Source organism: Merops nubicus, unplaced genomic scaffold (genome assembly GCF_000691845.1).
Source record: "Merops nubicus isolate BGI_N331 unplaced genomic scaffold, ASM69184v1 scaffold54098, whole genome shotgun sequence".
Classification (NCBI taxonomy): Eukaryota; Metazoa; Chordata; class Aves; order Coraciiformes; family Meropidae; genus Merops; species Merops nubicus.
Genome location: NW_008628757.1, coordinates 1 through 13,758, shown reverse-complemented (window position 1 = coordinate 13,758; position 13,758 = coordinate 1). Strand labels below are relative to the sequence as shown.

Sequence of the window (13,758 nt, the reverse complement as noted above, 5' to 3'; positions counted from 1 at the left end):
GGAGCAAATAAAAGCTGCATCAAGTGCTTTGCAATGGAGACAAATTTTTAATTTATTGGTTTATTTTTCTGTAGTTCGAGGGCTTCCTTTCTATCAGGTGCCCATTTGAGAACTAGTCTCTGCAGGAGAACTTGTCTGAAGTTACACGGTTTGACAAATCGTAATATGTGGTCTGCAGTCTTTTTCGTTTAGTTAATGTCTGGTTGGACTGAGTTACTTTTTCCCTCTCCCGTGAGAAATCTACTGAGAATCTGGTTATATATGGCTCTAGATGGCCCTGCTTGAGCAGGGGACTTGTATGAGATGCCCTCCAGATGTCACTTCCCACCTTTTCTGACTGCATATGACTACACAATCTTCTATGACCACAAAGCTCTCTCTCTCTGGGCTTCTAGTAGAACTAGCAGGAGTAAATCCAAAAAATCATCTAAGAGAAGTACTGGGGGCGTTCTAGAAGGATTCTGTAATCTGTGTTGTGCCACCTAGGAGCCTTACAGCACCTTCAGAAGGCAGGCTGCTCAGAAGCATTGTGCAGTTGCATTTGTGAAGAGAAGCTGTTTGAAATGTTTGTGTTCCATAGATTATGCTTCTGTTGTATTTGCAGTGTCTCCTGTGAGTATGCCCCAGGTGACTTGGTATGGGCCAAGATGGAAGGTTATCCTTGGTGGCCGTGTCTCATATACAACCACCCGACGGAAAGAACGATAGTCAGAGGAAAAGGGAAATCCGCTCGTGTCCACGTACAGTTTTTTGATGACAGCCCTGCCAGGGGCTGGATCAGCGTGAAATATCTGAGACCGTATAAAGGTAAGAGATGTAAATAAACCTCTTTGAAATAGAAATATACCACTTGTTTTGGAAAAATAGGCATGGGGTATGGTGCTCTCTGTAGAGAAAGAGCAGCAAAACCAAGATTAGTATTGAGAGGGAAAGCATATTTTGTACTTTGTGAATTAGAGAAGGCAAGTTTTGGAGGGTTACAAGTGCATTTATGGTTCTTTAAACATAGCAAAGTAGTTCCAAAACACTAAGCCCTCTTGTTTTCAAGATTAGAACACAAAACAATGTCTGCTTATGTTTAAAAGCTTTTTCCTTTATTTCTCCTATCAGTATTAAAAAAAAAATCTTAAAGATAAAGCAACTATTTCAATTTTTAACACTGAAATAATTGAAATATTAGGAATGTCAAACCAAGTTTTTAAGCAGCTGTTTGGGAATTGCGGTTTGTCCAGAATCAAGACTAGGCACAGGATGGTAGGTAACTAAAATTCTACTGTGGTGGTAACTTCTTTTAAGCAAGGCAGTACAATTTTGTTAATAAAACATGTAACTTTAGAAATCAGAGTGTTAGCATAGTGCTTGTAGTTACAGAGTAGAATTGGTGTTTGTTGTCTTGAAGTGGCTTAGCTAACTAAAGAAAATAAAATGTAATCATGAGTAAACCAACATTTTACATGGTAAGTCTCACCTTACTAATAATTATGATCTCTTTTCCCCTTATTTTATCATTTTACTATTGTTGAAAACTAAATCATTGGCCATAAACTGTCCTTTGTCCATCATACTGCTGTAAGAAGTGTTCAAAATACTCAAGCACAGAAACACTGGCCTGTCTACAAAGAAATGTGGTTAGTGCAGAAGAGAGTAAAAATATTTAAAATACATGCTTTGCTTTTAAATTCAGACAAAAAAAAAATCTTTGTATGGAGAGTAAGAGCATGGAGTCTTTGGGTGAGAAAATGGAGAAGTTTCTTAAATGTGTTACTGTTTGTAACTGAAAAAAGCTGACAGCAGAAGGCTGGACTTGAGCAGGTGGGGGTTGCAAGGGCTGGAGTTATCTACAAGCAGGTTATGTGAATATGCTGGTGCTGCACAATGGAGTGCAGTGAAATCGTGGGATGAAGTTTTTCCTTTTGTTAAACCATTGGTATGAAACACAAAATACTCTTAAATTGCCTTGCTGTGTTTGCATAACTAAAATGGAGGTCTGGTTTGTTAGTGTGTTGCATTTGTGCTGTAGAAGCAGCTACTTGTAGCTCTGTGCTTTGCTACTGCAAGCTTAAAGAAATGAATGTGAGAGAGTTCTGTGTGGCTGCTTTCTGAGGTAGTTGACATCCTGCAAGTCAGCTGCATTTTTTTGTCTACTTTTGAGTTAGAGCTGAAGCTTCACTTAATAGCAGCATATGAAGGGATTTGTCACAGTTTAGGGTCAGGGCTGCCTCCAGAGCTATAGCAGACCCTCTCTGTTAACCATCCCAAAGGGGAAGTGAAGGGGAATAAGGGAGAGAGGCTTATGGATTAGAAGACTGCTTTAATGAAAATAAAAATAATTAAAAAATGGAATATATACAAATAGATACAAACCAAATATGGAACCCAACCCCCCTGGTGACAATGATATCACCAGCACCACTGAGTCTGTGAAGCAGCCCTGGGGGAGTCCCAGGAGTTCTGTTTGAACTCGGACCAGGACAGGATTCACAAGAGTGAGTGTAAGGACCTACTCCAGCAGATCCTACTATCATTTGCAGCCAGCTAAACTTCTAAGAGCAGAAGGAATTGCCCTCCCCTACCTATAGTGTGCTTTTCTGTCCCCTTTCTTTCTTTCCCCAGGTTGAATCTACAGTATGGTAAATGGCGTAACATAGCATTTGTTTCTTGAGCGTGGCATTAAGATGAATCTCAGCATCTTTCAGGACCCTTTCTAGAAGTCGGTCTGTAGGTTGGTTGGCTTTGTTTTGTGTTCATGTACAGGAAGTGGAAGGAGGAGCCATGGTGCTTGAGGGTTGGTGGAGTTATAAATAGCAGGCTTTGCTTGATGCCCTGCAGCGTCGGGGTGACTGATGGCCAGCTAATCTGGCTAATAGGCTAGTGCTGGGTCTGGATGCCTGCGCCTACAGCGCGGCTTGAGCGGCCAGCAGAGCTGTAGCCCTGATGCCCAAAACCTGACGATAACTTTATAGCTGAACTTGCCTCTCATTGCTGATGTAGCAGTGTGGTCTCAGGTCTGCTGCACTGCTCATAGGAAGCGTTGTGTTTCAGGAGTAACTACACTTGGTGTGAGGGTACTTAAAGCTTACCTTAGAAATGTTCAGATGTGGCGATGAGTTACAGAAACAGAACCAATTCTTCAAGCGCTCATGAGCTAGGCAGGCACTTAATCTGTGAGTGTTTGGACTTTTTCTAGGGGTATTTTATCAGGCTGCATGAGGCTGCTATGTATAAGCTGTGGGAATGATTGGTAACAACACGGTATGTTAGATAAAAGTGTTCAGAGAACTAATGTAATTAAATCTGAGGTAGGAACACTAACTAAAGGACTGCCTAAATGCTGGGCTAACTTCAGTTTCTGACAAGTTCTTTGTGATTTTACAGGCTCCTCGGATGGGGAGGCACGGAAGGGAGGTATGTTTTATAGTCCAAAGCCTGAAATTAAAAGGGCGATGGCGCTGGCGGACGACGCAATGCGTAAAGACACGGCTCAGCGGCTGGAGCTGGCGGTGTGCAGCGAGCCTTCAGACACAGAGGAGGAGGAGGAGGAGGAAGTGGAGGTAAAATTTGTCTTGCCAGAAATTGTCAGAAATAGTGGTAGAATTTAGAAGCTGTGTCTTGGAACTAAGCGTGGAATGTCCTGCAATTCTCTGGTACAGTAATCCAAGCTTACTTGCTCTTTAACCATGCACGCATACATATATGTATGTCTTCTGTACTGCTCCTGTGTGGTCACGTCATGTGCTGATCTCTCACCTTTTCTAGTTGGAAAAACAAGCCTAGTACCTCTTCGGTGTTCTGTATGGTAAGGACTGACCTCAGCAGTTACTTAACTTCTCTGTCTTCATTGATCTCATCCTGGGTAACCCAGGTGGCCGACTTTCTCACTCATAAAGTACTTTGTTTGTTTTCTGGTACATCTTTTTATCTTCTCTCCTGTTCCTATTCTAAGTTCCCCTAAGTTTGATCTGAAGTTTTAATTTGACGTAACGTAGAAATTTGTAACTTTCTGAGTATTTTTCTTAAGGTGTCAAACTGGATTTTTCAAGCTTGGCCTTACCTTTTAAAGTGGCACTAAAATACAAATTTTTCTACTGGTAACACAAGTCTGTTGGTGGGGTAACTAGAAAAAGAGATATTTTATTGGTTTGTATTCACACCGTGAGCGATTCATATCTATTGGAATAGATTTCTTTGAAGAGGAATAACGTGAGGAAATTGCCAATGGGATAGTGGTTTCCCTTCTCTGTCAGTGTTTGCCCATCTGTTCTTCCTCCAGATGGACAGGTGCCACTCCAAGCATTGTGTTATGTTTGAGGCGACAGTGCAGCAGGCACTGGCACTTTGTACTTGCTACAGTCCCTCCCCTGCTGGTATTCTCCAGCACTGGCACTGGCATTCTTAAAGCCTCTAGGCTGAAAAGGCAGATAATGGAGTTTCTTTTCTTTCTTCTAGACACTGATCTTGAAGGTTACTATAAGGTAGCATGTTTGTAGGTCAAAATAGGAAGTATAAAAAAAAATAAATCAGGGGCAAAACTCACATCATAGGCTCGTACTGAAAGGCTGCAAAATCCAATCCCATTTCTGACATAGGTCAGTAGGAAGAAATGACAGCACAGAGTTATGGAGGCATTTCTCCTTTGTGCTGAATTTCATATACCATATGCCTTTTGTCCAGTTTAAGTGATTTTTCCATCAGCATCCCTTATGCAGAGTAATGAATGAGGCTGTAAAGAGTACAAAGAGGAGTAATTAGGCCACTGGCTGGTAGAAGTGTTATCCAGAAAAAAAATAACTCTGTCCAGGTAGACAGAATTGGGTGTGGCTCTACTGCCTCTTGCTACAAGTATCATGGCTACTGCCTTATTGCATTTTTTTGTGCTTCTTTTTCAGTAGCAGTACTTTAGCCAGGATTTTCTTTAGATAAAATGATTTATTTTTCCAGCAGATGAGTGAAAGCGCCTCAGGCAACAGCGATGACTGCCATAGTGATGAGGATGTGAAGAGTAATAAGCGAGTAAAGAGGAGGGAAAGTGCCGTAAAAAGCAAAAGAAGAAGAGTGGTGGACTCTGACAGTGATCATGATGGCTCTGATGCAGAGTTCAAGCCTGATGTGAAAGAAGCAGCAAGCAGTGAGGAAGCGAGTAGTGGGGTGGATGAAAATGAATCTACTGACACAGAGACAGATGCAGAAAGTGTTGCAGAGAGTCCCATAAAAATCCCTTCTAAACGAAAGAGGCAGGAGATAAACAAGCCTGCTAAAAGGAGTAGCTTAGGAAAGGAATGTTCTGAAATGCCCAAAAGAGCAGCGACGGTTTCTTTAGAAGCCAAGTCGAAGCTGACATCATTTGCAGCACCTGAAAGTTTTGAATCTCAGGCAAACACTTGCAGCGGAGGCGTCGGTGGCTTTGCGGCATGGGAGCACGAGAAGCTCGACTGGCTGCAAGAAGGGAAGAAGAAAGACGGGCGCAGGAGGCGGCAGAGTGACCCCGACTACGACCCACGTACTCTGTACGTGCCCGAGGACTATCTCAACAAGTGTACGCCAGGGATGCGGAGGTGGTGGCAGCTGAAGAGTCAAAACTTTGATGCTGTGATTTTCTACAAAGTCGGAAAATTCTATGAGTTGTATCACATGGATGCGGTCACTGGCGTGAATGAGTTGGGCCTGATCTTCATGAAAGGTACTTGGGCCCACTCAGGTTTTCCAGAAACTGCTTTTGGCAGATTCTCTGATGTTCTGGTGCAGAAAGGCTACAAGGTGGCACGTGTGGAGCAGACAGAAACTCCCGAAATGATGGAAGCACGCTGCAAGTCAATGACCCACCCAACAAAATTTGACAGGGTGGTACGCCGGGAACTATGCAGAATCATCACCAAGGGAACTCAGACTTACAGCATTATGGATTGTGACCCCTCTGAGAACCACCACAAATACCTCCTGTGCGTTAAGGAAAAAGAAGACTCCTCTGGACAACGAGTTTACGGGGTCTGCTTTGTTGACACGTCGGTGGGGAAGTTTTATGTGGGCCAGTTCTCAGATGACCGGCACTGTTCGAGGTTCAGGACTTTGGTAGCACATTACACTCCTGTACAGGTGCTGTTTGAGAAGGGAAACCTGTCTGTGGAGACACAGAAGATACTGAAGGGCTCACTTGTTGCTTGCTTTCAAGAAGGGCTGGTCGCAGGTTCTCAGTTCTGGAATGCATCTAAAACACTAAAAGTTCTCCTTGAAGAAGGATATTTCAAGGAGAAACAGAACTCTGAAAATGGATGTTCTCTGCCCTCTGTAATCAAGTCTCTGACTTCAGAGAGTGACTCACTGGGATTAACTCCTGGAGAAAACAGTGAATTAGCTTTGTCAGCTCTTGGGGGCTGTGTCTTCTATCTCCAAAAATGTCTGATCGATCAGGAGCTATTATCGCTGGCAAACTTCGAGGAGTATGTCCCTGTGGATGTGGATACTGCAAAAACTATGAGTTCAGGTAGTTCCTTTGCCAAAACTGGCCAGCGGATGGTGCTGGACGGCGTCACCCTGATGAACCTGGAGGTCCTGCAGAACGGCACCAACGGAACCACAGAGGGTACTTTGCTGGAAAGGATCGATTCGTGTTGCACGCCATTCGGGAAGCGACTCCTGAAGCAGTGGCTCTGCGCCCCGCTTTGCAACCCCCAGTCCATCAACGATCGCCTGGATGCCATCGAGGACCTTGTGGCAGTGCCAGATAAAATGTCTGAAGTTAGTGAGCACCTGAAGAAACTTCCTGACCTTGAAAGGCTGCTCAGCAAAATTCACAGTATTGGATCACCGCTGAAAAGTCAGAACCATCCTGACAGCAGAGCCATCTTTTATGAAGAAGTCAAGTACAGCAAAAAGAAAATTGCCGACTTCTTGTCTGCACTGGAGGGATTTAAAGTAATGAATGAAATTGTTGATGTCATGGAAGAAATTGCCAGTGACTTCAAATCTAAGGTCCTGAAGCAGTTAGTCACCCGCAAAGCCAATAATCCAGACGGCCGCTTCCCAGACTTGAGTGCTGAGCTTAAAAGATGGGATACTGCTTTTGATCACAACCAGGCTCGAAAGACAGGAGTGATTACTCCAAAGGCAGGTTTTGATCCTGATTATGATAAAGCATTACAGGATATTAAAGCTGTTGAGGAAGATCTTCAAAAGTACCTGGACAAGCAACGCAAAGTGCTTGGGACAAAATCCTTGCTGTACTGGGGGGCGGGCAAAAACCGCTACCAAATGGAAGTACCCGAGAGTGCAGTATCACGTAATTTGCCTGAGGAATACGAGCTGAGGTCAAGCAGGAAGGGGTACAAACGTTACTGGACCAAGGAGATCGAGAAGATGCTGGCTGCCATGGTTAACGCTGAGGAGCGCCGAGACGCGTCCCTCAAGGACTGCATGAGGCGCTTGTTTCACAACTTCGATAAGAACAGCAGAGACTGGCAGGCAGCTGTGGAATGCATCGCTGTCTTAGGTAAGACGTTTCCTGCACTTTAACGTGTGGTAATAGCAAATGCTGAAAACTGACCTGTGTGTGCCAGCTCTTAATTTGCAGTTCAAAACTCTGATAACGGCATCGACGTTTAGCAGTGATCACTGTTGCCTTCCTGTCGGTAAGGGGCAGAACGGCCCCTGGGTCTTGATGTTTTTCCTGCTGTGTGATCGTAGGTGTGCAGCTGAGTATTTCCTACGGCTCGGCGTAGCCTGGTGGGTCTCTTCCCACTTGTAGGACTCTCATGTATGGATTAGTAGCTTCCCATTAAATGAAGCCAATGATGCAGATGGAGGAATAAAAGTCTAACCTACTAGTCATCTCCTTCCCATCTGAGCAGGCTGCTTTCTCAATAGGAAAAAGAAAAAGGAGGTCATTGTCACTGCCTTGAAGGTAGGCTAGTAGGAAGCCTCCCTCAACTGCCCCTTAAATTTCTGGGGTAGGACGGTCTCCTGTACTCCCTTTTCAGGACTGGCGGAGTCTCATGCTGTGAATGTTCTGGTGGCATGAGGCACTCTGTGCTGCTCTGAGGAGAAATGAAAGCACTCTCTGAATGCCCCCGGGCAGAGGAAAGGACAGGCGGGCTTGAGCCTTGGCCCTGAGCGGATTCTCTGGGCAAGCAGGGAGAGCTGGGAAGTGGCCATGGCAGTTGCAGCACAGTCTCAGCACAAGCACTGAACCGGTTTTCAGTAGAAAGGGAGACGGCTTCCGGGCTCAGCTTTAATATGTGTACAAAAACCTCTAAAATCACATAATGCGGTCTCATTTTGTAGGCGATTGGCTTTTGGAACCTTAAAGCCAGGCTAACTGAGACAGGTTGTGCTGCTGCTTTTGCTAGGTTGACACAATTTTAATATTTATACACGTTTATTCTGGCAATTTCCAAGCAGTATTACGATTCTTACCAAATTAATTAACTGTCACAGAAGCTTATTCCCTCTTTGCTTACTTTGTTCTAAAGAAAACCAATGCAAGAAAATAAAAAGCTGTTTAAATTATAAAAATATTAAGTGAAATGATGTGGATTTTAAAGGCTTTTAAACTGAAAACTAGAGGGGAGGATTTTTTTAGTCTGAGATCAGTAGAAATCTGGAAGGAATGAGGAAGGACATTGTAAATATGCTCATGATTTACTTGTTCTTCAGAAGTACTTCTTGGGTGTTTTCCTTAACAGGAAGATTGAATGGAAATGGAAAAGTGTACTTAGAAAAATGCAATGCAGTGAGTAAATGAATTCTGAATGAATAAAGGTGAAAGTGTGTCTTACTGGAATTTCTCTTACAGATGTCTTGATGTCCCTGGCTAACTACAGTCAAGATGGGGATGGCCCACTATGCCGGCCTGAAATCATACTGCCTGTGGAGAGTTCTCCTCCCTTCCTGGAACTTAAAAACTCACGCCACCCATGCATTACAAAAACTTTCTTTGGGGATGATTTTATTCCCAATGACATTGTGATAGGCTGCAAAGATGAAAATAACAGTAGTGAAGCTTCCTGTGTGTTGGTAACTGGCCCGAATATGGGTGGCAAATCTACGCTCATGAGACAGGTGATTGAATATCCATGTAAAGTGGAATGTTCCAGGGTACTGCTGTGTTTTTTGCACTGCTTGACTGTTTATAGATGTCAGAGGAGGTCCCAACAGTGGTCTCCGGGGTGTGCAGCACAGGACAGCAATTGCACTGTAAAGACAAAGTATAATCTGGTAGAAAATACTCATGTTTATATAGTAGATTTTCTATTTTTGCTTTCTTTAGTGAGGAATAAGTCTTATATCTCTTATGAGAGATGGCTAGGCAAAAGTGATAGAGCATCTTTTATCTTTTTCAAGTCGCCTTACCCAGGACTTGGCATTATCTGGCAAAAAGATGCTTCTGCAGGTCGAACTAGATGAAAATGCTGGGGAAGCAACAGGGAGTTGGCTTTACAAACGCTGGTGCTGTGGGAACTTGCTGTGTTTTTAAGGCTTTCAGAGTAGTTCAGTTCTACTTGAGATTATGGTGCTGCATCCCGGAGCTCGTCAAACAATAGGAAGCTTTACGTAGTCTGGTCTTTGTTTGAGGGGAAATCGTTTCATTCCCACGTTCTTTGCATGGGAGTGCAGCAAGCAGCTGTTTGCCTGTTTGTCCCGCAGGCGGGTCTCCTGGCTATCCTGGCTCAGCTGGGGTGCTACGTCCCTGCCGAGGTCTGCAGGCTGACGCCCGTCGACAGAGTGTTCACGCGGCTGGGCGCCTCGGACAGGATCATGGCAGGTGAGACCTGAACGCCAGCTCCCCAGGCTGCTTCTGCCACGGGGTGGGTTTTTCGTGCTTTTGAGTGGCAAAGGGACAGGCTGCTGATACTGCAGGGAGCAAACTAATCAGGGCAACTAATTTGTCGTCTCTCTTTGTTCAGAGTAGAAACAGTATAGTAGTTACATTTGATTTGTTTGATGTGCTTGTCCTCTGTTTTTGACAGACGCATAGAATTTGCAATGAATTTAGTATTAAAAGCCTGCCTTTCAGTTGGATGCAAGTCTGAGGAATATCTTTTTTGGATATTGTCCAGTTGGTGTTGTACTTACCATAGGTATCTTTTTCTAAGTGTTTGGGAAGAGGACAGGGATGTTCAGGTAGCTGTTGTTTCTGTACCTTCTAGCAAGCACTAGAGGTCCCTTGTCTCAATCTGAATGCCTGTCTTGCATCTGAAATCCAATTTGTTTCGATGATGAGGCTTCCTTCTTGGAAGCAGTAGTTGACAATTGTTGGAGTATTTTGTTTCTTTCATGGGTTAGAAGAGAGAAGTGGGGGATGACCCAACTGGAATGGGGAAGTCTTCCTGCAGCAGTAGGCAAAGTATCATGGGGCTAGAAAAACAACGTATTTTCTGTGGTAAGCAGAGTAGTATCAAAACTCATGTAAAGAGGGTGCAGATTTTCTGTGATCTTTCTGCTGAAAAATGTGGGTCAGTGAGTATGAAAGGAGTTAAGCCTACTGAACTTGTTGCACAGAAGGAATTTGGAAATGAGTCATACTGAGTTCTTAATTAAAAAAAAATATTTATACTTCTCCCAATCAAGGCTTTTCTTTGCAGCTAGGGAATTTTATTAGGGCTTTCTTTGCCCAGCTATTTTCCATTTTGTTTAATTTCAGTACAAAAAGAAGTCTTGAGGATGCAAGAGTATTTAAGTTCCAAACACAGGCACCAAAGTTTTAATGTTTCACATTAAAAAAAGGCTGAATGCTGCACAGCAGAACAGCTTTGAAATCTGTTCTTGACTCATTGGCTTCCACACTGCCTAGAAATGAAGGCACAGCAGAAGTTCTGCCATGGCTGTCATTTCATAGTGGATGTCGGTAGGGCTTCTGTGAAGTAAACATTAGGTAATACTTTTTAATTGCCTATGTAATTTTAGGGGCTTGCTTAAAGTGAATAAATGTTTATTCCTAAACATTGTTAACATATATTCAGTCTTGAAAATTTCTTTAGTAAGTGAGAGAATCAGGATTGCTGGACACTGCTTAATAACTCATGTTGAAAAATTTAAGCTGGAGCACAGCAGTGCTTACGTCATGCAGCGTGAGCACAGGAAGTAAATACTTACCTGCTCTGAAATTACATTAATAATTGCTGCTGTGTGTAATTATTTGGAATGAACCCTACAAAGAACTAGGAAATCTGGACTTTATACATGTGGATTTATCATCTGCAAGGCTCTGAGTAATTGTGTACTTCTGCTTGTGTACCGGCTAAAAACCAGATTCAGGCCTCGTGCTGGGTTGCTGGAACTCCTGAAGGATGTCCAGCCCTCAGCAGCAGTGTACTTCTGTTGTCATCCTTCACTGAAGTAGGGCACATAAGAGTACAGCCTTCATGATCTGAGTAACTTACTGTGTGACATCAACTGAAACAGGAAGCCTGGTCTCTTTTTGAAGCTATTTTACTTGCTGTTTCCATGCTGAGAAGCCACGCACCTTAGGCCTGCCTTGTGCACTGAAGAGCAAGAAGGGGCAAAAGATTCCCCCCCCATCTTGTATCCTTTGTGCCTCTCTTTCTGTCAAACTGGTACATCTGGCCAGTGCTATTAAAAGCAGACAGATACGGTGGCCTAAAACTGAATTAATTGTACTAGTGCCCTTGCCTGTACTTGGGAGCCCAGACCTGCTTTTCCTGGCAAATGGAGACCCACCACTTTCATGCTAGAAAAAAGCTTTGTTTTTGTTCATCTGCAGTTTGCTGTCAAGTTTTTGGTCAAGTTTCATTTGCTGTCAAGTTTCATTTTAGTTTGATCAAGGCTGTAGTGCAGATTAAATAAATGGGGGTTTAGTTGTGGTTTTCAGATTTTTAACTACTTCATGGTGCTTTTTTTGTTATTTCTTTCAAAGGTGAAAGTACTTTCTTCGTTGAATTGAGCGAGACTTCCAGCATTCTCCAGCATGCTACAAAGCACTCCCTTGTTCTTGTGGATGAACTGGGTAATTCGTCTATTTTGTAATGAGTGGAAATTTAAGAGCCCCTCTTTACAAGGAGTCACATGTAAAAGATGAAGGATAATGGGTACAAGTTATTGCTGGGAAGATTCTGATTGGACACAAGAGGAAAAATTTTCACTAGGACAATCAGCCACTAGAATATGAGATGGTGCTGAACCATCTCATCTCATTTTGCCAGAAAAGGTTGGACCAAAATGATCCTTGAGGTCCTTCCAACCTGGTGTTCTCAGTGATGCCAAGATTAAAGACCAGCTGTCAGTTTGTGGGGCTGTCTAAATGTCCACCAAGTGCACAGGGGTAGTTTTGTCATCCTGCTCCCAGTGCTTAACTGGTCAGGACCTATGTAATTCTCTCCAAAACATGTATCACAGAGTGTCCTTGGAAGTGATAAAACACCTCCTTCCCATCCCCCCAGTGTTTTTTATACTATTTCTAGCCATGTTTTCCTGCTTTCCTTTGCATAATTAGTTGCAGCAAACCATGAGCTAGTCAGTAGCAAGTCTGAAGAGAGCAGAAGTCTTTTGGCAGTGCCAAAGAGTGGGGGCAATTATCAGGGGCCAGATATTCAGGTCACTGGTGGCTCTCAGTCCTCACTGCTGTTTGTCAGTCTTCCACGTGGTGAGGCGGGAGAGAAGCAAACAGTACCTGACATTGCACTCATCATCAGAACAGCATCTCTGCTTCTGTTAAGTATCTTAACAGTTAAGGGGGGGCGGGGCTCTCCCTTCAGAAGCAAGTAAACCATGGGTTGAATTTACTTGGCTACTTCTGTTCTTGAGGGTGCAGAAGCTGCTCCTTCTCTCCCGCAGGCAGAGGCACAGCGACTTTTGATGGCACAGCCATAGCGAGTGCGGTGGTGGAGGAGCTGGCCGAGAGAATCCGGTGCCGGACGCTGTTCTCCACACACTACCACTCGCTGGTGGAGGACCACGCACACCGCGGGGCCGTGCGCCTCGGCCACATGGTACGGGGGGGGGAGCTGGGAGCTGTCTTCCTTGGGTTTTTTTCCCTTTGTAGCTGACAGACCTCGTGTAGTGCACTTGCTCTTCCCCCAGAGGTGTCCCGAGAAAAGCAGGTGACGTTTCGTTGTTAGTCAGTATGTAAGCACTTCATCCACTGACTTGTAACTTGCTCTTTCTAGGCATGCATGGTTGAAAACGAGAGTGAAGATCCAAGCCAGGAAACAATTACGTTCCTGTACAAGTTCATTGAAGGAGCATGTCCAAAGAGCTACGGCTTCAATGCGGCAAGACTGGCTAATATTCCGGAAGAGGTTATTCAGAAGGGGCACAGAAAAGCAAAAGAGTTTGAAAAAATGACCATTTCACTGAGAATCTTTAGGTAAGGCCTTGGTGGTTCTCCATTTTTAGTTGCACACTGCTTAGTAGGCATCCATTTTAGAATTTGGGCAGAGGCTTCTGCTTGCTCTCTCACAGCAGAGGGGGCAGTGAAGACTTTGTGAATATCAAAGGTATGTGGCGAGGGAGGGGAATAGTAATGCTTGACTACAAAGAATAACACAGTATTTTAAGCCCTGGGTTGCTGTGCTAGTCTCTAGGGCCAAGAGCTTAATTTATGTGAGGTGCTGGGCTGGCAAGAGGGCCTGAAAAGCCCTGTGCTGCTGGGGGGCACCTTGTGGCTGCCTTTGGTGCCTTTAGAGAAGCCACCAATGCGGCTGTGTGGCGGCTGCAGGGGCAGGCTGGGCTCTGCCCCCCCGGGTGCCCGGCGTGGGCAGCACTGACTGTGGCGCTGTTCCCCTCAGGTCCCTGTGCCGGCTGGCGGAG

The 13,758-nt window shown here is 44.3% G+C and overlaps 1 protein-coding gene across 1 annotated transcript; it reads left to right on the top strand.

Annotated features, from left to right (window-relative positions):
- Nucleotides 1–647: 647 nt before the first annotated feature.
- On the top strand, nucleotides 648–13,315 carry MSH6 (mutS homolog 6; the record flags this gene model as incomplete). Its single annotated transcript, XM_008946725.1, has 8 exons — nucleotides 648–807; nucleotides 3,376–3,551; nucleotides 4,942–7,483; nucleotides 8,786–9,051; nucleotides 9,637–9,754; nucleotides 11,867–11,956; nucleotides 12,784–12,938; nucleotides 13,116–13,315. Coding segments are annotated over exons 1-8 (3,707 nt in total), but the record flags the coding sequence as incomplete, so codon positions are not given.
- Between the last annotated feature and the right edge of the window lie 443 nt (nucleotides 13,316–13,758).